General features: G+C 44.0%; 1 protein-coding gene across 1 annotated transcript in view; it reads right to left on the bottom strand.

The window, feature by feature from the left end:
* Positions 1-9,636, bottom strand: part of vps37d (VPS37D subunit of ESCRT-I) — a 50,799-nt gene extending 41,163 nt beyond the window's left edge. Inside the window, exon 1 of the mRNA XM_080210524.1 lies at positions 9,461-9,636. Coding sequence (XP_080066650.1) covers positions 9,461-9,559 — 99 coding nt within the window. The 5' untranslated portion in view covers positions 9,560-9,636. The remainder of the gene's footprint in view (positions 1-9,460) is intronic.
* Between the last annotated feature and the right edge of the window lie 15,995 nt (positions 9,637-25,631).

Here is a 25,631-nt window from a genome sequence, read left to right as displayed (position 1 = left end):
TGCATTTTTGCAGAGGCTTGTGTTTGCATGATATGGTGGGATGATAGATGAGTGTGAACCATATAATAAGAAGCCATGGGCTGGTTGAATTTACTGTGCTTTCCCAGTTCCCAGAATGATTTCGTTCAGAATATGGAAATGTTTATTTTCCTCTCTGTGTGCACTGGAGCTGCAGATTAATGGTAATGAATTGTCTAGTTAATTATTAATTTCTAGTTATTGATTTTTCTAGCAGACAATCAGTTAATTGTTGACCTGCTTGGAGCCCTCCTGAAGGCTCATTACACACAAACAGGAAGGAGCTAACCTCAGATCTCAAAAACATGAACTCAGTGCAAGTACAAACTTAGGGCTGGGAAGCAGTTTTCTCTGCCAGAAGTTACTGGGTGGACTTTTCCACTTAGTGCTAGATTTCTGTCTGCCATAACCCTATTCTCCTGCATCAGGGCTGTTCTGTGTCCCATGCTTGTTTTCTAGTGGGATTCCTGCTGTTATGTAAGAGAAATCAGACAGAAATGTAGCACCAGAGGAACTTTGTACATAAAGGGACCATACATCTCCAAAGACAGAAAGGACAAAAGGACAAAAAGTATTTTTGTGCTCAGTGGGGGATCTTCAGCAGTAAATATGGAGCCTTATTTCCATGGGAAAGAGATGTTTCCGTGGCTCTCATGATCAGCAGCAAACTTAGGGCAAGTACGCTGGTTACTCTGGATCTCCCACCACCATCCACTAGAGTGGACCCAGGGAGCTATGGTAAGGGATGGGCAGAGTTGCCAGGCCTCACCTTCCTGTCAGTATTTACATGCAGCCAACTGCCACCTTATTAGGACAGTGTGAGGAGGAAGCAAGAAGCCTCCACATACCATTTTCCTATAACTATCTTAGCCAAGTTAGGAGGGAATTATGAAGGAAACTTTAACCTGCTGACTCTTGATTTGGTAAAGTTTCATGAGTACTGGCTGCCCTCATCAAATTGCCCAATTGGCAGAGACAGAAAGTGTTAGCGGGCTGCTTTAGTGGATGTTGCTGAATTCTGACTGGGGAAAGAGAGTCTCTGTGCATGTCTGGAGCACCCCCCACCCCAAGTCTTCCTATAGCAGGCCACCTCCAGGAGGCAAAACTGCCTGTCACCATCTGTGGAGACCCGGAGGTAGCTGGAAAATCTCAGTGGGCCTTCTTTAATAAGAACCTCAAGGAGCCCTTAATGAGCCAGATCAGCTACTGGCCATTTGCAGGCCAATCACCCTGCTATCCTTCTGCTCTGACTTCTGTGAAAATGGTTCAGGGGTGGGATGGAGCAAGGATGAAGCATGGATACCAGCAAATGCTATTTTTACTCTCTGCTCATCTCTGATTCTGGCCTTGGTCAGAGATGAATATCAAGCCCCTCCCAAACAAACACACAGTGTAAGTTTCCCTCAAGTCTAGAATATAATCAATCTGTCCCTGGAGACTCATTAGTCTGAAGCCTTTTTCACATATCAGGTATATCTGTTGCACTGACGTCATAAGCTGTGGATCTTGGGTGTGCAACAGAAACTGGGTAACAAATTAGTGCGACTGGATAATGCTAATTTAAACTATTTTATCTGGCAGTTTTGGTGTGACTTTTACATTTTAGGTTGTGACTGCCTCTGTAACCACTGCGAGACTGTTGGACAGTGCAGTCTGGCTGCTGCATTTTACTGTCTTTATGAAATTATTCACTGTGCAACAAGCTTTGAGAGATTTTGATAAGGTGCTAAGTCAACAGGAGAATCCAACATGCTTTAGTATTGTGTTTGCTTGATTTAACTCCCAGATCATTTTGTTTATCTAGGATCTCTTTTAATCCTCATTGTAGCAGCAAGTATTCCCACTCCTCCTATTGGCCTTCAACTTCCTCACCCTGTGATTATTTTTTTGGTCATTAATTTTCTGAGTTGTAATTTTCCTGTCCAGTCAATTTGGAGATTGGTGTATCATTTGCTTTTATTTTCCCTAGAACAATTTCCTAGTTTTAAACATGTTTAACTTTCCTAAAATCTCTTGCAGTGATATTTCCCAGATAATTTATTTGATCCTCATTACTTTGAAGCCCACTTGCCTTTTTAAATCATGTGGATTTCCTGTTGCACTGTTCATGGGTGGTCCAGGGAATGGAGTGTGGTTGACAGGTTAATTGCTAATATAGCCTTTTGTCTTTAAATGATCATACAGAGGAAGCTTGAAACAAACCATTAGACTTGTCCCATGTATACACACTGAGTCTATCCCATGTATGCACAGAGCAACAACATACATCAAACATCCATACACTTAAGAACACAATCTTTTGTGAGGGGTGAAAAATCTCCTCCTCTTGTGCATACCCTGTGATTAAGGGATATAGAGGCACAAGTCCAGGTAATTCCATGATAAATACTGTGGATGTTGGAATCTGAAACATAAACAGAAAATGCTGAAAATGGTGAGAGAATAGAGCCAACAATTTGAGTTTGGATGGCCCTTTTCTTTAGCTCTGATGAAGTCAGACTTTCAAGTCAGAGAGACCCTGACACTCTCTGACGAAGGGTCATTCTGACTCATAACATTGGCTTTATTCTCTCGCCACAGATACTGTCAAACTGCTGAGATTTTCCAGCATTTTCTGTCCAGGTAATTCTAGCTGCTTGTGAATTCCTGAGGTCAACCAGAGACAATAGCAACTGAAATAACTGATTTCCAACATACGTACAAACAAGCTGCCGTTTATGGGTTACAGGTTGGAATAATTGGATTCGAGCTCACAAATGCACATCAATCTGTATTTTGGAATCACGTGTAGAAGTGAAATTGGTCTTTGTTAGTAATGTGAAAGAAATGGATACTGAATTAGTAGAAGGTAACAAACACATCATGCCTTAACCTTGAACTTAACGGATGTAAAATCAGTTTCTGATTCACTGAGCTCCTCTCATGCTACTGACAAAGACCCATTTCACTCCCAATGTCTTTAATTTTATATCATATTTAAATTTGATAATGAATTTTCCATGGCATTGAAGAACAAGTGTATTATTCAACTGGAGTAAAGCCAAAAGTTGGGACTACTTGGACCATACATACCAATAAAAAAACAGGAGAAGACCATTCAGCCCTTTGAACCAACTCCGTCATTTAATAAGATTACGGCTAATCTGACAGAATATAAAAACTAGGAGCAGGAGTAGGCAATTCAACCTCTCGAGCCTGCTCTGCCATTCAATATGATCATTGCTGAACTCATCTCGGCCTCAACTTCACTGACCCGTTTGTTCACCATAGCTCGTCAAACATTTACTAATTAAAGATATGTCCATTTCTTCCTTAAATTTACTCAGAGTGGCAGGGTGGCATACAGCACGGGATCTGCATTGGATTCCTGGCTTGGATCACTGTCTGTGCGGAGTTTGCACGTCCATCCCGTGTCTGCGGGGTTTCCTCCGGGTGCTCCAGTTTCCTCCCACAGTCTAAAGATGTGCAGGTTAGGTGCATTGGCCATGTTAAATTCTCCCTCGGTGTACCCGAGCAGGCACTGGGGTGTGGGCACTAGGGGATTTTCATAGTAACTTCATTACAGTGTGAATGTAAGCCTGCTTGTGACTTTGAACTTTTAAAAAGTCCCGGCTCTGGACTAGTGAATTCCATAGACTCATGACCCTCTGAGAAAAGTAGTTTCTCCTCGTCTCTGTTTTAAATGTGCCACCCCTCATCCTAAAACTACGAACTCTCGTATTGCCCTACAAGGGGAAACATCCTCTCTATGTCCGCTTTGTCCATCCCCCTTATCATCTTGTACACCTCAGTTAGATCTTCTGTCATTCTACTAAACTTTAGAAAGTATAGGCCAAAATTGTCCAATCGTGCAATCCCTCTGGAATCAATCTAGTGAACCTCCTCTGAAGTACCTCCAACCCTCCTCAAACAAGAGGACAAAGATGGTACACAATATTCTAAGTGCGGTCTCACTAATGCTCTGTACAGTAGCAGCAACACTTCACTATTTTTATATTCTATTCCTTTAGCATTTGCCTTCCTTATTACCTGCTGTACCTGCGTACTAATTTCTGTGATTTGTGCACACAGATCTCTCTGCACCGAAATACCCCAAAGTTTCTCTCCATTTAGACAATAATTTGCCTTTATATTTTTCCTACCAAAATGGATAATCTCAGATTTATCTGCCAGATTCTGCCCCATTCACTTAATCTATCCATATCCATTTATAAATTTCTTATTTCATTATCGTAACTTACTATCCCACCTATTTTAATGTGATCTGCAAATTTGGCTATGATATTAGCATTCCTGCATCCAAGTCATTAATGTAAATTGTAAGTAGTTGGGAACTAAAGACTGAACACTATGACACCCTACTAATTACATCTCGCCAACCAGAAAAAGACCCATTTACCTCCACTCTTTGCTTTCTGTTGGTTAGCCAATTCTCTATCCAAACTAATAAATTACCCATAACCCCAAGTGAGCTTACCTTGTGTATTAACCTTCTGTGTGACACCTTATCAAATGCCTTCTGGAAGTCCAGATTTACTACATCTACAGGATCCCCATTATCTTCCTTGCTTGTTACATCTTCAAAGAACTCAAACAAATTTGAACTACTCTTCATAAAACCATGCTGATTCTGATAGATTGCATTTTGACTTTCTAGATGTCCTGTTGTTACTTCCTTTATAGTAGATTCCCCAAGGACAAATGTTAACTAATTAGTCGACAGTTCCCTATATTTTGCCTCCATCCCTTTTTGAATAATCGCATTATATTAGTATTTTTCCAATCCACCGGAACTTTTCCCACATACGGGGAATTTTACAATATTGAAACCGATGGATCCATTATCTCCAATGACTCTTCCTTTAAGACCCTAGGATGTAGGCCATCAGACACTGGGGATCTGCCTGCCTTCAATCCCAATAATTTTCTTAGTACTTTTTATCCCATGATGGCGATAGTTCTAAGTTTTCCCTTTCTATAACCTCTGCATTTTCTGTTGTTATTGGGATAATACTCGTGTCCTCCACTGTGAAAACAGAGGCAAAACATTGTTTTATGTCTCAGCTATTTCTGCGTTCCCCACTATTAACTCCCCAGTCTCATCTTCCAAGGGACCAACATTCACTTTAGCTACTCTCTTCCTCTTTACATAATTATGGAAGCTTTTGCTATCCATTTTTATATTCTGCACAAACTTTCTTTGGTAATTTACCTTTGCTCATTTTATTTCTTATTTAGTGACTCTTTGTTGATCTTTAAAAGCTTCCCAATCTTCCAGTGTGCCACTGGCCTTTGCAATAAGATATGCCTTAGTTTTTGGCTTGAAGTTATCCTTAACTTCCTTGCTTAGCCGTGGAAGTTCTTCCTCCCTCTAGCCACCCTTCCTCTTCTGTTGAACACATTTTATTAGGGAAGACTTGAATACTCTTTAAACAATTGCCACTGCTCATCAACTGTCCTACCTTTTAGTCTTCCTGCCCAGTCCACTAGGGCCAAATCTGCCCTCATGCCTATGTAATTACCTTTGTTTAACTCCAGAATGCTAGTGTGGGACTCCAGTTTCCTGCCCTCAAACTGAATTTGAAATTCTAGCATGCTATGATCACTATTCCCTACAGGATCCTTAACCATGAGATCATGTATCACATTACATAATACTAAATCTACAATAGCCTGTTCTCTGATTCCACAACATATTACTCCAAAAAAAACTCTAATACATTCAATGAACTCTTCCTTGAAGCTACCCTCGCCAATTTGATTTTTCTTGTGCATATTAAAATCACCCATAATTACTGATTAACCTCAAATCTGCATCCTGCCTATCACTGATAACCCATCACCTCCTTGCTTAACAAGAACCTATCTAGCTCTGCCTTAAAGATGTTTAAAGACTCTGCTTTCACCACCTCTTCAGGAAGAGAGTTCCAAAGTCTCATCACCTCTAAGAGAAAACATTTCACCTCATCTCCATTTTAAATGGGCAACTCTTTACTTTTAAACAGTGACCCCTAGTTCTAGGTTTCCTCTTTCAAAAATACACATTGTCTGTAAAGTACCTGAGAGAACATCACAAACATTTCAAAATGGCCATCACACAAAGTGCAATAATATTCAGATTGTCTACATGGGTTAGGTTGCAATACAGTTGTGATACATGTAATATTCACTGTGTACATTCAATTGGAATCATACAGCCCAAGGTGGTTATATATTCAATTCACTGTGGCTGAAAGACCTTAGACAGCAACTTTTCCCCATTGCAACTCTGTGACAGCTGCCCCAAGATTTCCTATATTCCTAGCAGGTAGTCCTGGGCTTTGGAATATGGAAGTCTGCAACACTCGGTCAGGGACAGTTCCTCGCACTGGAATACCAACAAGTTTTGGACAGACCAGAGAGCTTCTTTCACTGAGTTGATGATTCTCCAGCAGTAGTTGGCGTTTGTCTTGGTGTGCATCCCTGGGAATAGCTCATAGAACACAGAGTCCTGCCTCACAGAGCTGCCCGAGATGAACCTCATCAAATACTGCTGCATCTTTCTCCAACTGTCTCTGCAAAGACACATTTCACTGGGAGATGGACAATGGTCTTGTCCCCACTACAGTCACCTCGAGGGCAACGCATGGATGGGGTGAGACTTTGGCATCTAGGAAGAATCTGGTGGGGGGACCTTTCTCACCACCAGACAAGCTGGGTCTTGGTGCTTGTTTGAAAGTTCTGGTGATGAGGCATTCATCAAAAGACTGTCACAGTTTGCTCAAGGAACCATCTGACAGGATCCACCATCTTCTTTCCCAAAGGAGTGGTAGGATGTTACATGCATTCACTGCCCAATGGACTTGTGCTCAAAGGTGTGTTTTTGAACACGTTTTTCCACAAGGGACAATGGGACAGCACAGTCCAATGACTTCCAAGGCAATGTGACCCATCCTTCACAAGAAGGGGATAGGTAGAATCTTAGCATGTAATGACATCTGGGGTGGCATTTTACAAGAATGATTCTAAGCTAGTATGAAAATGGAAGAGTTCCTGATCCATTTTCTAGGTGTATTTCATGCCCAATCCTGTATACATAGTACACTGAAAATTGTCTAGACTGTTTCCAGCTGCTGCAGGCAGTGGGCTGGGTTTAATGCAACTGGCAGCCTGCAGAAGGAGCTATTGCGCATGCACAGACCTTTGATTCTGGACATGCGCAATTCCAACAGCAGGGGACTGACAGCCTGAACAAACTCCTCCCAGCCCTGCCACTGTGGGGGCCTGCAGCCAATCGCGAGTCTCACCCCACCTGAAATGCAGCCTCTGCTACCCCTACCAACACACAGGCTGATCGTGGCTATCTGTAACAATTGGGAAACAGGGCTGCTCCCAATCTGATCACAGACAAGAGTGGCAGTGAGCCCCCCCCTCCCACATCAGGCTGCTCATTGAGGGCCCCCGTCCCCAATAGGTTCCGGCTCCACTGTCGAGGCCAACACGAGTGTTCCCCATTCATGGGGAGCGGGCGTTTTCCTCACCGGAAGGAACCTCTCCTGATGAGGCCATAATCTGGACAATTCAGCACTAGGCTCGCTAATGCCATGGAAATTAATATTATTATATATTTAAGCAATTTATTCAGCCTCTCACCCATTTCTGGTGAGAGGCCGACCTCGACGGAAATCCGACTCTCGTAAGACTGCGGAAGCCGAGAAATCGAGCGTGATCCCGATTTCTCAGCTTTCATATGATTTTACCAGCTTGCTCTGCCCATCAATTGGTGGGGGTGGGGGGTGTGCAAGCTGGTAAAATCCTGGCCTTGGTGTTTGTGTACTGACGATCAGAGCACAGCTTGATATAGCCACACACAAAATTGGCCTTCAGGATTAGGGTGATGTTGCGCATCTGCCCCCCCCCCCCCCACTTTATCTCGAGGTTTGTACACTGTGTCCCTATGAACGCAGTCTATTCCTGACCCCCACATGAAGCAGCTACAGCTTGGGTAACCGCTACAGTGCAGGAGTGAGGAATGGGCCAGATCTGTACCACATACAGCAACACTAACACCTCGCACCCAATGACCAGCTTCTTATCCGCAATGGAGAGGGAGTGTTGCTCGCACATATTTCACTATAGCTACTCACTCTTTTCAGTTTCTAATGTGTGCCCCGGCCCCTGTGAACCATATCCCCAACACCTCCAGACAGTCTGACCTGATGTTGAACTGGACAAGGGATTAGTCAGTCCAGTTCCCACAGATCATGGCCTTGCTATTGGCACGAGTTACCTTGGCACACTTTGAACTGGCTGCTGATATTGATCAGTCTGTGTACCAACACCATCGATTCTCCCAGAAGAAACATCCTCTCCACATCCACCCCATCGTGACCTCTCAGGATCTTATATGTTTCGGTCAAATTGCCATTTACTCTTCTGAACTCCAGTGAATACAAGCCTAGCTTGTCCAACATTTCCTCATAAGACAACCCAGCCAATCCAGGCATTCGTCTGGTAAACTCACTCTGAACAGCTTCTAACGCAATTACATCCAGACAGGGCACGCTTATCTAAATTAGGTCTAAAGTAACCAATTCTGTCTTTTAAGCAAAATGTAGTAGATTGGATTTCTAATGGGAGCTATCTATGTAAACTTCCATGCTCCATGACGTTGCAGCGCCTCAACTGACAGGAGAGCGCAATTACAGCGTGACCAGCTGACATTGGCAATCCCATTGGAAATGTTGACATTGGCAATCTCAATGTAAATGTGGGCAGAGGAATTCCTGATGGGAAAGGTTGACAGGGAGTGCTCAAGGAAAGATTTTTAAATGTGATGTGATTTATTGCTAACTGGGTGACTATATGGCTCTTTAGTGCGATTATTAAAGCAACTTTGAAGTTAATAAGCACGAGATTAAATGTTCCTGCTAATTTGAAGCACTGAAACCCTAGGCAGGGAAATATTCAGCCTGTTGGCTGCAGGATCTAGTCTCCTGTTTGTAGGACTGGGGATGTGGAGCAGCTTCTGACTGGGACCCCTTTGGCGGAGCAGTGAGTGTGGGTTCAGGGTACAGATCCCAGCCGGCACATACTCCCCTCTGATCTCTTCCATCTTCTCAGGATTGAGTGATGGTCGCTGCCGGCACATTAACAACGTGAGCGAATCTCTCTCTATTGTTCCAGACAAGAGCTCATCACATCCAGTTTCCAGCCACTCTGCCCTGCCTCAATAAAGGTCCCATCAGCATCTCTCTGTGAATAACAGGTCCTCAGGAGGGTCCTGACAATGGGGGTGAGGAATGCTGCTGCTTTGTCAGTTGCTGTGCTTATTAATATCACACTGGCTGCGTTTCAGTGGGAAATCGCTGAGTATCTCAGAGTCCCTGCCGTCTGCAGGGCTGCTTCCCATTGCCTCTCATTACACCGCGGCGCCTGCTCTCTCTGGGTCTCTGTCTCTTACCTGCGGGCTCAGCTGCACCATCCTGCTCAGCTTCTCCTCGTCTTCCAGCACATCCCTCAGCTGCCGGGTGCTGAGGATGCCGAAGCGGTCCCGGGACATGCTGCCGCCGGCTAAGGTGAAGTCAGTCGCGGATCGGGACCATGCCAAAGGCGCTGCATCCGATAGCCGGAGCCAGCGAGCCGGGGCGGAGTGTGTGTGCAAACAGGGCGGGTCTGTGAGATCCCACTGCCGCCAGGCGGGGCTGAGAGGCACCCAAACCATAAAGAACATGTCACAGAGACACAGCGAAACATGCTCAGCAACAATTGTAACTTGGATTTGCACAGGGTGAAAGTCCCAAGGGATAGAATCAGAATAGTATCAAAGAGGAAGAAACATTATCACAATCTGTATAGTGACAGGTTGTTTTGTTTTATTATTGTTACATGTGTTGGGATATAGTGATTTCTTTGTGAGCTACAGATAAAACATATCTTTCATAGAGAAGGAAAGGAGAGGGTGCAGAATGTAGTGTTATAGTCATAGCTAGAGTGTAGAGAAAAATCAATTTAACATGATAGGTCCATTCAAACGTCTGATAGCAGCAGGGAAGAAGCTATTCTTGAGGTCGGTTGGTACATGTTCTCAAACTTTGTATCATTTTCCCTTGGTCAAAGACTGTCAGATTTTAACAACCAACGAAAAAATGACAAAAATGAATAAAGGGATAAAGTTGAGTGTGAAAGTCAACTGGTTATTAATTTTAAAAACAGGTAGGAACAGTTTCTACAAGTATTTAAATAAAAAACTAGAAACTAAAGTCAGTCCTCTAGAGAGTGAGCCTGGGGAATTGATAATGGAAAACAGGGAAATGGCAGAGGCATTGAGCAGGTATTTTATGTTTATCTTCATTGTGGAAGACTTAGAGAACTTCCCAGATACTCGTAGATCAAAAGCTGAATGGAAGGATAAAGCAATCACTATCACCAGGGAAAGGTGCTGGGAAACTATTGGGTGTAAAGGCTGTTGCATCTCCAAAGACCAGATGGCCTGCATCCTAGTGTCAGGAACTGGCTGCAGAGTAATACATGCATTGGTTATAATCCTCCAACATTCCCTAGATTCTGGAAAGGTCCCAATAGATTGGAAAATAGCTACACTTCTTATTTAAGAAAGGAGGGATATACAGAGCAGGAAACTACAGGCCAGTTAGCTTAATGTCAATCGTAGGGAAATTACTAGTATCTATTATAAAGGATGATATTTAGAAAATCATAATGTGATCAGGCAGAGCCAACGTGGTTTTGTGAAAGTGAGAATCATGTTTAACTCATCTGAGGAAGTAACAAGCAAGGTGAATAAAGGGGAACCAGTGGGTGTCATCTGTTTGGATTTCTAAAATACATTTGATTAGATGTCACATCAAAGGTACCTACACAAGAGAAGAGTGCATGGAGTATGGGGTAACTGGTATTTTTGCATGGAGACAGGATTGGTTAGCTAACAGAAACAGAGAGTTGGGATAGATGGGTCATATTTGGGTTGGCAAACTGTAACTAGTGGAGTGCCATGGGGATATGTGCTGGGGCTTCAACTCTGTACAATTTACATTAATAATTTGGCTAAATGTATGGTGGCTAAATTTGCTGATGGCTCCAAGATAGGTGGGGACGTAAGTTGTAAAGAGAAGATAGAGAAGTCTGCTAAGGGACAGAGATAGGTTAAGTGATTGGGTAAAAAATTGACAGATGTAGAAAGATGTGAACTTGCCTATTGTGGCAGAAGGAATAGAAAAGCAGTGTGCTATTTAAATGGAGTGTGATTGCAGAACTCAGTGGTATAGAGAGACCTGGATGTACAGATACATTGGTTACAAAATATTAGTGTGTAGATACAGCACGTGATTAGGAAGACAAATAGAACATTGATGTTTATTACAGGGGGAATCAAATACAAAAATTGGGATTTTTACTGCATCTATACAGGCCTTAGTGAGACCACATCTGGAGTACTGTGTACACTTTTGGTCTCATTATTTAAAAAGAAAGGGTAAGAAGCAGTAGAGAGAAGGTTCACTCAACTCAATGGTGGCACAGTGGTTAGCACTGCTGCCTCACAGCACCAGGGACCTGTGTTCAATTCTGGCCTTGCGTGACTGTGTAGAGTTTGCACATTCTCCCTGTGTCTGCGTGGGTTTCCTCCCGCTCTCTCCCACAGTCCAAAGATATGCAGGTTAGGTGGATTGGCTGTGCTAAATTGTCCCTTGGTGTCCCAAAATTAGGGGGATTAGTGGGGTATATAAGTAGGGTTCTCAGAGAGTCTGTGCAGACTCGATGGTCCAAATGGCCTCCTTCAACACTGTAGAGAATTTATTCCTGAGATGAAGAGTTTTAAAGAGAATGCAGAAAAGGTTGATGTGGATGAAAGCTGACTTGAGTTACATCGATAGATTGGAGTGGCTGGGCCTGTTCTTTCAGAGAAGAGAATACTGAGAGGTGATTTGAGAGACGTGTTCAAAACCATAGAGAGTCCAGATAGAATAGACAGTGAGAAACTGTTCCCAGTGGTAGACTTGAGAACAAAGATATCAGGTGAACAGCAAAAGAAGCTGCAGCAACCTACAGAAAAGCATTGCTGTGTAGCGAGTTGTTAGGATCTTGAATGCGCTGCTGATGGAGGCAGACTCACTCATCGTGTTCAATAAATAATTGGATCAACACCTGAAGAGAAAAGAATTGGAGGGTGACAGGGAAAGGACTAGCAGCGAGTCTAGTTGTTTAGATCTTATGGAGACCAGCATGGATACAGTGAAACAAATGGTCTCCTTCTGTGCAGTCACTTTTCTTTAACGAAACCTGGGGATTTGTCTTAGGTTGAGACACTTTGCATCTGTGAAAAATTGAAAAGAGAATTCCTCCAGAAATGTAAATAAATTAAGGTGAGGTATGAGTAAATTCTTTAGATCAGTTAATTGTTTTTACAATTTCCCACGAATTTCTCATTTTATTCTCAGGAAAGTGAACAGCAAATTGTTTGATTTCCAACACGTGAATGAAATTATTTTCAGAGCTTGTTTGCAATATTTCCTTGAAGTCTCTGTAGATTGCAGTTTATATGAGCAAAAAATGAAAAAAATTCCAACATATTCAAATTTGATATATGATATGCTCCTGGGGTTTACTTTTAAATTAGTTTTGATTTATGGAGGAACTCTTAAATATTCAATTTGCCTTTGAACTTTTTAAACTTTTTAAAAAGGGAACATTATTTACAGAGTGATTGTATGAGGAAATATCATCTTGTTTGACAGCCCCCCAGATGTTAGATGGAGATTCCCTTCTAGCCAATAGGAAAGTCAGATTTTCTCACTCATGTTGTATGATGCTGAGACTGGGAGTTTGTGCAGTTACACAAAGCTTGCTGAACAATTTGCATCAATGTATGGCAGGCTTTTCCCCATAGGTTCTAAACTCTTCCTGCAGACTCAAATGTGCTGCAGAGTGCAGGTAACAGTCACCTAGTGTTATTTTGCTCTGGGGCTGCCAGTTAATGGCCAGAGGGTGAGTTTGTGGTCCAAATAATTGGCCTCCCAGCTTAAAAGTAGCACCAGGATATCAGGATAGGTCAGGGAAGGAGAATTCAAAAGGTACAAACTCACTGACATTTAAAAATTTAAAATAAAAGGTGGCCTTTGCATCAAGGCCACCATTGTAGGATGATTGGGTGGAGTGGTGGGGGGGCAGTGGTCAGGAGGATAGGGTGGGGGCGTGGAATTTTGGAAGGTGGGTTGGTTGAGGAGTCCCTCTACAGGGCAGCCTGTGGTGACATCCAGGCTTCCCTAGAGTAATGGTTCCCTGCTTTGCCATCAGGTGCTTGTCTCCAATCAGAGAAACTGTTCCCTGCAACCTCTGGGAAACTGGAGGCTGACTGAAAAATCCCAGTCGGCCTCCACCGATAGGCCCTAATAAACTTAATCGATTTAATCCGATGGCCACCATTTGCAGGTGGGTAGCTGCCACTCCCCATCCAGCTTCCTGGAAAATGGTCCAGGAACAGGATAGAACTGGGGAACTAGCACACAGGACACAGCAACTTTCATTATGCCTCTGCCCCCCACCACTGACTAACCCCCAACATCCCCTCCTGACTCCACTTATGGCCCCACCCAGGACTGAAAGCTATTCTCCATCATTCACAGTGTGATGTTGCAAGGTGCTTCACTCTTCAAATCAAGGGAAGTTGCCTGGAGTCGGTGAGGGAAAAAGACAAGTTTTAAAAGGGTTCAGGAAGGTGTGGAGTGATGCAGCACCAAGAACTCACATTTCTACAGCACTTTTACATCCCAAAGTGCTTTGCAGGAAAGGAATCGGATGAGATTACTTGGGTGGCACAGTGGTTAGAACTGCTCCCTCACAGTGCCAGGAACCTGGGTTTGATTTCAGGGTATGGTAACTGTCCTTGCAGAGTTTGCATGATCTTCCTGTGTCTGCTTGGGTTTCATCCAGGTGCTCCGGTTTTCTCCCACACTCCAAAGATGTGCAGGTTAGGTGGATTGACCATGTGTTCCAAGATGTGTAGGTTAGTGGAATTAACAGTTAATGTGTGGAGATATGAGGATGAGCTTGGGTAGGATGGTCCTTCGGAGAGTCGGTGCAGATGCAATGGGTGGAAAAGCCTTCTCGCACTGTAAATCATACGAAGAGTTCTCAGGTCAGGTGACCAGATGCTTGCTCGAAGACTGGGTACAAAGGAGTTAGACAGGTGTTGAGATTTAGAGAGGGAATTTCAGAACATAGTATTTAGTCAGCTGAAGACACAACTACCAAGTATGGAGCAAAGGAAGAGGCTATTTAGAAGAGAACAGAATTTGCAGATGGCTGTAGAGCTGGAGGAGTTAACAGATATAATCTGTTATTAATAATAGAATCATAGAATCCCTACGGTATAGAAGGAGACTATTTGGCCCGTTGAGTCTTTACCAACCACAATCCCACGCAGGCCCTATTCCTGTAATGCTACACATTTGCCCTAGCTAATCCCCTGACACTAAGGGGAAATTTAACATGGTGAATCCACCTAACCCGCACATCTCTGAACTGTGGGAGGAAACCGGAGCATTCAGAGGAAACCCACGCAGACACAGGGAGAACATGTTGTTTCGTTAATGAAGAATGGACTGGATTTCTGTTGCTCCTGTCAAGATATTTGGAAGGCTGAGCATGGTTCTTATAACTTGGATCTTTTAATCTTAATTAAGACCCTTATTGTGAATGCACAGTTATGTCTGAGGGGATTTCTCAACCAAGCTGTCACCCTGCAAGGAGTGTGCTTAGTAAGTGACGTGCAGACTAAGGGAAAGCCAAGGGCTAAAGACTGCATTCCTGCCTTGTACGTGGAGGGAGACGATTCAATGGGAATTACCATTGATTGCTCAATTGTACACATTCACGGATACAAGGAGGAGTGGAGAATACAGCTGTAGGAAATGCTGCCTTTTTGATAGCTTTGATTAGAATGAGGAGAAGAAGGGCTCATTGCCAATTGGCACAGCTCAGCTAAGACCATTGCCCTGAGGAACAAGAGCAGATGCAATCCCAGGAAGAGACAGATGCCAATGAACAGGGGCCAAATCCACCAAGATGTTTGGCATGACCAAGGGTCTGCAGAAGCTTACATGAATGTCTGTGCCACAGCTGCCTTTACTTGTCTCTGGATGTGCTAGCTCACATTTTCCGTCTTCTCCCTGAGGAACCCATGTTGCAGAGACTTGGAGGGCATCCAGTACTGGTTGCTCTGAATGTGGCCACAGCACTGAAATTGTTTGTCTGTGGATTCTCCATCTGGGAACCTTTGTAGAATCTCACAATGTGTGGCAAACAAATGCATAAGGAAGGTGGCAGATGATTTTTTGAGTAAAGCTCACCCATATGTGCAGTTCTGCTTGTATGAAGCAAACCAGGCTGCTAGAACAATGAAATTTGTGTTGATCTCAGGCTATCCACAAGTGCAATGCACCATTGACTGCAAACAGGTGGCCTTGAGATCTCCCTGGTAGCACCCTGTGAGATACATTAATGAGAGAGGATTTCACTCTCTGAATGACCAACTAATTTGTGATCAAAGAAAGCAGATTGTGTGCATTTGTGCCAGGCACTCAGGGAGCTCATAAGACTTGCACATTTTGAGTCAGACTCCCAGGTACAGGAGACATTTGAAGGAATTGGGACTTTGAGGGTTGGCTTCTCAGTGGTAAGGGTTACTCCCTGGAAGACATGGCTAATGACACCTGTTAATTGTCCACAGATTACATCCAAAGAGATCCAGTACAGCACATTCAGCCATAAAGTCCTTAATAAAGCAGACTATCGGCTTCTGAAAGATGTGTTTCAGATGTTTGAATCGATCCAATACTCATGATAGACAGTATCCCACATCATCATTGTTTGCTGCACCCTGCACAACCTAGGGCTGTAAATAAAGGAGGACATGTGTTGCCACAGGGAGACATGGCAGAACTAGATGTCTCCTCGGATGAGGAGGACGTTGAAGGGGTGAATTTGAAGGGGGTGAGGATTCAGACATGAAGAAGTTATTACATGGACTTGATGTAGCATACATGTCCGTGACAAACTCAAAGTTACAAGATTCCAGGAAGAATAAGGTGAAGACAAGTTGTTATGAGTGCAGTTCTTTTCACACTTGGATACAAGGGAGGACAACAACACTTTATTGTCATCTTCAGTATACCACGAAAGGTCGTTATGTCACAGAAGCGTCAATCTGAACCCTAATGATGGGCTCACCGTCAGAAGACACAGTACCTAGGGAGAATGTGGCCACTGTGAAATGGAAAAAGTACACCACTATCGCACATCCTTTAGCAACTATACATAGTGCAGTCCTTTCAAGCAGTGGCCATGACATCCTTCAAGAGGCTGAAACACTATTGTACACATGGGTGCACTTGTGCCAGTGTGACAACAGTTTATCAAGATAGCTCTAACAGGAAAAGCCTGTGTCAATGCTTATCACTTGACAGCCTGAAGATGGTGTTACATCTGGATAGCACTATCTCTCCAAATATCAACTATCATATATGATTAACACAGAGGTCACATCTTAACACTGAGCCCCAAGATGCAATCAGACATCAGGATGCAGTGGTCTGATACAAGACAGCATACTGTTATGTTAACATTGTCCTCACAGAGTTGTTCAGCAAGAACATTAAAGGTGTGATTAATGACAAACACGCATAACCCTGCGTTTTCCAGAAGTTTACCAAGTTTATATGCTGCATTGCTTTGTCTTTGGGAGTTATGTGGCCCAGTCAGGTGTCATTATTTATAATTTATTCCCCTCATGGATGCTACTTAACACCCAGAAGGTGTGTTAAAGCATTGCTTACAAACCATTACATCCTCAACATTGTCCCAAAGGATGGTCCCCTTTCTATGAACCCTCAATCAATGTGCACAGTCATGCAATTAATTCCATATCGATTTGTCTCCTCTGACTTCATAGACACTACTGGACAGCTGTTCAGGAGCAAAGTGAAATTCTCACAAAAGGAGACAGATTCATCAGGATGAGCAGAACCCACTGACAACACACACTCATTCCTGCCTAGCAGAAATTTCAGATGAGTGGAATCAACTTCCATCGGTTAGTGTCATGCAGGTGGAGAATGGAAACAAATAAAGAAATATTGGTCAACTTTAAACATGGAGACAAAGTAACACTGCAGGGGGCCCTGAAATGCTACGGTGTTCCATGATGAATAATACTTTTGCCAAAGTATCCCAGTTACTAAATAAATGCCATTGCAAAGTGCAGTTGGGTGAAAAGACTCCGACATTGGCGGTGACAAAGACTTATAAATCACAAACTACAGACTGAATCAGGATAAGCACTAAGCTGAATGGATAATTCATAACGTGGTGGAAGTGTATTGTCCAGCTGTGATTTTCATACAGGAAGTTCATTTCACTGATATGGGACTAAAGGCTAATCACTGTGATGAGGTTGGGTGACACTAAATGGAACTGAGGGACAAGATGGGCGATACTTGTGGGTGGGGCTCCGGGGGGGAGGGGAGCAAGGGTGCAGGGGTTGTGTCATTTTGGACTCTTGAATGAATGTGGGATTTTGTGTCACATCGATTAGCCATTGAATACCTGAGACTTGGAGAAGGATGTGAAATATATTTACAATAGTGCAGATTAAATATAGTGCATGCAAAACTTCTTAATTTTCCTAACTCCTACATCTACATGTGACTCACATCCACAGTAAAAGTGATGCAGCCTGCTGACTGCCATGTCCTGGTGTCAGGGATCACTTTGGAAGCCCAGGATGGCCCCACCTTGCTAAGGGTCTCCCTCTCTGGGACGGGTGCACCCTCCTCGGCCTGATTTGCTGGAGTCACAGCCAGAGGGGATTTGGAAGCACATGGCACACTTGGAATGCCCTGTTGGGTGCGCTGAGGGTATGTGGCAGTGATCCCTCCTGCTTTGAGTGCCCCAGAGTCCGTCCTGGTCTTTGGAGGAAGAGGGTACCATCCCCCTCCTCGCCACTGCTGGGACGTACGAGAGCGATCGTGTATGGGTCTAAGCACAGATCCGGCAGAAACTGCAGGACCAAAAGAGACCGCCACCCTTTCCTTGGAGACATGTAGGAGCCACAACAGCAGCCAGAAGATGGATGGACTCCCATCTCCTCTGGTTCAGTGTTGGTGACAGCTCTGCCTGATGTTCCCCTTGCCTCTCCAACATTCCTCACAGGGCTGATTGCAGAGGCTGACCATCAGAGTTGGACTCTGCAGGAACCTGGTGTCCAGCAGTCACAGACCTCGGCTATCACTGCCTCTGCCTCCCATGGACACCAGATAGTGACCCCGAGTCAACTCTACCACCATGACCCACTGAGCAGCACTGGTGGAGGCTGCAGGTGAATGCAGTGATGGAGCTTCTGTCTCCTCTGCAGTGCTTTTGGAGGCTGGGCTTCCCTGGTATCTTTCTCCACCCTTTCTTGCTGGTGGCTGCAATAGAGAGAGACAGCAGCTAATTTGTGATTGATTAGGCAGCATCCTTCACAATAGGCCACTGACATTCATTGCCCCCATTTAGGCAATGCACACTGGATAGACCCTCACTAGCTTGTTGGGGAAGGCTGATCTTGCCTTGGATACAGGGTGATCCCTGTCCTCACCAGAAACCTCAGCCACATGCTCCTCATTGGAGGAGAGTGTCTGAAGCTCAGGTGTACTGCCTCTGGCCTTCGCGCACTCTTGTTGATTGTGGGAGCACTTGTCCTGAATACAAAGAACAATACAGCACAGGAATAGGCCCTTCGGCCCTCCAAGCCTGCACCAATCATGTGTTCCTAACCAGACCATCCGTTTGTATCCCTCTATTCCCAGTCTGTTCATGGGGCTATCTAAATTAGTCTTAAATGATCCTAACGTGTCTGCCTCAACCACCTTGCATTCCAGGCCCCCACCACCCTCTGTGTAAAACATGTCCCCCACATATCTGTATTGAACATGGCACCTCCCCCCCCCCCTCACCTTGAACATGTGTTTGTCATTTCTGACCTGGGAAAAAGCTTCCAACTGTTCACCCTATCTATGCCCTTCATAATTTTATAAACCTCTATTAGGTCGCCCTCTGTCTTTCCAGGGAGAACAACCCTAGTTTACTCAATCTCACCTCATAGCTAATACCTTCCATACCACGTAACATCCTGGTAAACCTTTTCTGCACTCTCTCCAAAGCCTCCACATCCTTCTGGTAGTATGGCAACCAGAACTGGACACAGAATTCCAAATGTGCCTAACCAACATTTTATATAACTGCAACATCATATGCCAACTTTTATACTCTATGCCCTGTCCAATAAAGGCAAGCATGCCATATGCCTTCTTCACCACTTTTTCCATCTGTGCTGCCACCCAGATCCCTCTGTGTGTCTAAACTTCTGATGGTTCAGCCATTTATTGTATAGCTCCCCCTGCATTAGATCTACCAAAATGCTTCACTTTGCATTTATCTGGATTAAATTCCATCTGCCATTGCTCCGCCCAATTTTCCAGCCTATCTATATCCTGCTGTAATTTCTGACAATGTTCATCACTATCCGCAACTCCAGCAATCTTTGTGTTGTCCACAAACTTACTAATCAGACCAGCTCCATTTTCTTCCAAATCATTTATATATATCACAGACAGCAGAGGTCCCAGTGCACAGCCCTGTGAAACACCACTAGTCACAGACCTCCAATCAGAAAAAGACCTGCTACCCTCTGTTCTATGGCCAAGCCAGTTCTGTACCCATCTAGCCAGTTCACCTTTGATCCAGGGAGATTTAACCCTTTGCACCAGCCTGCCATGAGGGACCTTGTCAAACGCTTTACTAACATCCATATACATGACATCCATGGCCCTTCCCTCATCAACCATTTTTGTTACCTCCTCAAAAAACTCAACCAAATTTGTGAGGCATGACCTCCCTCGTACAAAACCATCTTGTCTACCGGTAATGAGACTATTCAGTTCTAAATGTGTATAGATCCTATCTCTAAGAATCTTCTCCAACAATTTCCCTACCATGGACGTCAAACTCACTGGCCTATAATTACTTGGGTTAGCTTTGCTACCCTTCTTAAATAACAGGACCACCTTTGCTATCCTCCAATCCTCTGGAAGCTCACTTGTGTCCAATGAAGAAACAAAGATTTCTGTTAGACGCCCAACACCTTCATCTCTTGTCTCTCTCTCAGTAATCTAGGACAGATGCCATCTAGTCCTTGGGATTTGTCTACCTTAATGCTTCCTAAAACACCTAACACTTCCTCCCTTGTAATTGCGATTTGTTTTAACGGGTCTACACATCCCTCTGAGACACTACCAATCAACGTATCCCTCTCCTTTGTGAATACAGATACAAAGTATTCATTTAGGACCTCACCTACTTCCTTGGGTTCTGAGTGTAATTCCTCTCCTTTGTTCTTGAGAGGTCCGACTCTTTCTCTGATAATCCTCTTGTTCCTAATGTATGTATAAAATGCCTTGGGATTTTCCTTAATCCTGTCTGCCAAGGACATTCCGTGACCCCTTTTTGCCCCTCTAACTCCCTGTTTGAGTTCTTTTCTACTTTCTCTGTATTCCTCCAGTGCTTCATCTGTTATTAGCTGCCTGGACCTTATGTATGTCCCTTTTTTCTTTTTGATTAGACCCCCAATTTCTCTGGTTATCCATGGCTCTCGAATCCTACCTTTCCTGGGCTTCCTTTTCACAGGCACATGCCTGTCCTGCACCCCTTTCAGCTGCTCCTTAAAAGACTCCCACATGCCAGATGTGGATTTACCCTCAAACAGCTTCTCCCAATCAACAGCCACCAAATCCTGCCTAATCCGGCTGTAGTTAGCCTTTCTCCAATTCAGCACCTTACCCAAAGGACAACACTCATCCTGTATCATGACTATCTGAAAGTTTACAGAATTGTGGTCACTGCTTGTCACATGTTTCCCCACTGTAACTTTGACGACCTGACCAGGCTCATTCCCCAGTCTAGTCCCAGTATAGACAGATGGATTGACTGTGAGCATGATGGATGAACACATGCAGGATCTTACGTGAAATGGTGATTTTGAAGTGGCTGACAATCCTTCAGTGCTGTTGTCCCATCCACTGGTCAGATTCTAATGCTTAGACTGCCTGATGCCTTTACAAGAGTGTAAGTTTGGAGTGAGTCGAAGTTTCATTTAACCAGGCAGATCAAGTGGATCAGGTCCGGCATTAGTTTGGTCTTTTTAATGTATTCCACGGATGCTAACTCCCTGCGACCTCCCAGCAGGCCGTATGGTCAGATGGGAGGATCTCTTACTACCCCCCCCCTGCTGAGGAAAGAGCCTTTCCTGAATGGTCAGGAGGAGAATCCACAGGGATGGCTCGGTGAACTGTGGAGCCCAGTGTTTGGTTGCTATGGTGATGCAGACATTCCCAGCGTCTCTTTGTGAGTAAATCTCTGTGTGGGTGCCATTTTAAAATGTTGCCAGGACCTTTGACCTCATGAGGTAACGGTGGGTCTGGTGAATCCCTGACCACCCCATCATGAGATTCAGTGAGCTCCTAGTTGATGCATAATGAATAAGCTGAAAATCTGCCTCACTGCCCAACGTGAACCACACCTGATTTCCTGCCTACTACCAGAATGGAAAATTCCGGAACTTAGCAGGTTTGGCAACATGTATAGAGAGAGAAACAGAGTTCTGGATAGCTGCCATTCCCTGTTAGATAGCTGTCTGTCACCCAACCCCACTCTTACATAACTGCATGTCACCCCCTATTAGATAGCTGCCTATCCCTTCCTGTTAGATAGTTTCAGTCCTAGAGTTGGGGCAATACATTGAGATAGTGTTATTTTTTCACTGCAAACGAATGGCTTACATTCTGCTGCTGGTAAAATGCAGCTGAGAATTCTGAGTAGAAAATAAAATGATGTGGAGATGCTGGCATTGGACTGGGGTAAACACAGTAAGAAGTCTCACAACACCAGGTTAAAGTCCAACCAATTTATTCTCTAGTAAACCCACAAGTTTTTGGAAACGCTGTTCCTTCACACACCTGACGAAGGAGCAGCATTTCCAAAAGCTTGTGGGTTTACTAGAGAATAAAATGTCATTATTACACTCAGCCACCAGAGAGCAGTGTTGCACTGTATAAGACTGTGCAGTACTCCGTGTAATCAAGAAAAGGCAATATTAATGAACCGTCTAAGCTCATCTTCAAACTGTCTCAAAATATTTCACATCCAATGAATTATATTTTAAAGCGAAACTATTAATCTTTCTCGTGTATGTCTGAAGATGTGTTTGGGTTTAATTTTTAAAAATTCCTTCATGGGATGTGGGCATCGCTGGCAAAGCCAGCAATTGCTGCGCATCGCAATTGCCCTTGAACTGGTGGCATCATCAGGGCTGTAACTCAGCAGTTGGGGTCAGAGCATTGTTGGGAGTGGACCTATGTCGTTGTACTGTTTAAAGCCTGGGTTGGAAATATTTCTTTGTATGGAATAAGTCTTCAAGTTTGTTAATTGCCACATTGAGTCACCTGGAGTTATTATTGTAAACCAGTTAGTTTTGTGCTTTCTGTGCCTCCCATCTCCCATCTCTACCAGTTAAAATCTTCTCGGGAGTTAAAATTTACCTCTTGGTTTCTCCATATGCCTGTCTATGTTTTAAAGTGGATAATCTGTAGCTACACTTCACACCGTAAAAACCATAAAAAATACCCCTCTACTTGAACAGAACGAGTTGAGATGATGATCAAGACCAATGTTCTAACTTGGCAAATGGCTAGGCCATTTCAGGGGGGCAGTTAAGAGCCAAGCACTTTTGCTGCAGCTCTGGAGGCAGATGTAGGCCAGACTGGGTAAGGGTGGCAGCTTTCCTTCCCTAAAGGGTATTAATGAACCAGATGGGTTTTACAACAATTGGCAATGGTTTCATGGTCACCATTACTGAGGCTAGCTTTCAATTCCAGATTTTATTATAAAAGTAAAATACTACAGATGCTGGAAATCTGAAATAAAAAGAGAACAAAAAACAAAGAAAATTACAGCACAGGAACAGACCCTTCAGCCCTCCAAGCCTGCAGCGACCATGCTGCCCGACTGAACTAAAACCCTTATCCTTCTGGGGACCATATCCCTCTATTCTCATTCTGTTTATCTATTTGTCAAGATGCCCCTAAAAAGTCACTATCATATCTGCTTCCACTACCTCCCTCAGCAGCGAGTTCCAGGCACCTAGCACCCTCTGTGTAAAAAAACTTACCTCACACATCTCCTTTAAACCTTGTCCCTCATATCTTAAACCTGTGCCCCCTAGTAATGGACTCTTCCACCCTGGGAAAAATCTTGTGACTATCCACTCTGTCCATGCCCCTCATAATCTTGTAGACGTCTATCAGGTTGCCTCTCAACCTCCGTTGTTCCAGTGAGAACAAACCAAGTTTCTCCAACCTTTCCTCATAGCTAATGCCATCCATGTCAGGCAACATCCTGGTAAAGCTTTCGTACCTTCTCCAAAGCCTCCATATCCTTCTGGTAGTGTGACGACTAGAATTGAAGACTATATTTCAAGTGCAGCCTAGGGTTCTATAAAGCTGCAACATGACTTGTCAATTTTTAAACTCAATGTCCTGGCCAATGAAGGCAAGCATGCCTTATGCCTTCTTGACTATCTTCTTCACTTGTGTTGCTGCTTTCAGTGACCCGTGTACCTGTACACCCAGATCCCTTTGGCTATCGATACTCTTAAGGGTTCTGCTATTTACTGTAGATTTCCTTTCTGTATTAGACCTTCCAAAATGCATTACCTCAAATTTGTGTGGGATAAACTCCATCTGCCATCTCTCCACCCAAGTCTCCAACCTATCTGTATCCTGCTGTATCCTCTGATGGTCCTCCTCACTATCATCAAATCCACCAATCTTTGTGTCATCCACAAACTTACTAATCAAACCAGTTACATTTTCCTCCAAATCATTTACATAGATATATGTATTACAAACAGAAAAGGTCCCAGCACTGATCCCTGAGGAATGCCACTTGTCACAGCCCTCCATTCAGAAACACAGCCTTCCACTGCTACCTTCTGTCTTCTACAACCGAGCCAGTTCTGTATCCACCTTGTCAGCTCACCTCTGATCCTATGTGACTTCACCTTCTGCACCAGTCTGCCATGAGGAACCTTGTCAAAGGCCTTACTGAAGTCCATGTAGACAACATCCGCTGCCCTACCCTCATCAATAATCTTTGTCACTTCCTCAAAAAACTCGACCAAGTTAGTGAGACACGATTTCCCCTTCACCAAACCATGTTGCCCCTCGCTGATATGTCCACTTATTTCCAAGTGGGAGTAAATCCTGTCTTGAAGAATCCTCTCCAATAATTTCCCTACCACTGATGTAAGGCCTGTAATTGCCTGGATTATTCTTGCTACTTTCTTAAACAAAGGAACAACATTGGCTATTCCCCAATCCTCTGGGACCTCCCCTGTAGCCAGTGAGGATACAAAGATTCCTCTCAAGGCTCCAACAATTTCTTCCCTTGCCTCTCTCAGTATTCTGCGGTATATCCCATCAGGTCCTGGAAACTTGTCTATCTTAATGTTTCTCAAGAACCCCAATACCTCCTCCATTTTGATTTCAACATGACTCAAACTATCTACACACCCTTTCCCAGACTCATCATCCAATAAGTCCTTCTCTTTGATGAATACTGAAGCAAAATACTCATTTAATACCTCACCCACTTCCTATGACTCCATGCGTAAATTCCCTCCCCTATCCTTGAGTGGGCCAACCCTCTTCCTGGCTACCCTTTTGCTCTTCATATTTTTATAGAAAACCATGGGATTTTCCTTAGTCCTGCTGGCCAATGACATTTCATGGCCCCTTTTAGCCCTCCTTACTCTTTGCTTAAGTTTCTTTCTCACTTTCCTTATATTCCACAGTTGCTTCGTGTGTTCCCAGCCTCCTAGCTTTGACAAACGCTTCCCTTTTCTCTTTGACTGGGCTCACAATATTCCTCGTTATCCAAGGTTCCCAAAACTTGCCATACTTATCCTTCACCTTTACAGGCATGTGCTGGTCCTGAATCCCTATCAACTTACACTTGAAAACCTCCCAAATGCCAGGTGTTGATTTGCCCTCAAACATCTGCCCCAATCTACATTCTTCAGTTCCTTCCTAATATTGTTGTAATTAACCTTCCCCCAGTTTAGAACCTTAACTTGAGGACTACACTTATCTTTACGCATCAGTATCATAAAGCTACCTGAATTGTGGTCACTGTTCCTGACATGCTCCCCTATGGAAACATTGACCACCTGGCCAGGCTCATTCCCCAGTACCAGATCCAGTACGGCCCCTTCCCTAGTTGGACTATCTACGTATTGTTTCAGGAAGCCCTCCTGGATGCTCCTTACAAAATCTACCCGTCCACGCCCCTAGCACTGAATAAGTCCCAGTCAATAAAGGGGAAGTTAAAATCTCTCACCATAACAACCATGTTACTTTTACACCTTGCCAAGATCTGTCTACATATTTGTTCCTTGATCTCCGCTGGTTGTTGGCCACCTATAGTAAACCCCCAACATTATGATTACTCCCTTCCTATCCCTGGGC

This window comes from Carcharhinus amblyrhynchos, chromosome 23 (genome assembly GCF_965287045.1).
Source record: "Carcharhinus amblyrhynchos chromosome 23, sCarAmb.v2.hapA, whole genome shotgun sequence".
In the NCBI taxonomy this organism is placed as follows: Eukaryota; Metazoa; Chordata; class Chondrichthyes; order Carcharhiniformes; family Carcharhinidae; genus Carcharhinus; species Carcharhinus amblyrhynchos.
This window is presented reverse-complemented; position numbering and strand designations above follow the sequence as displayed.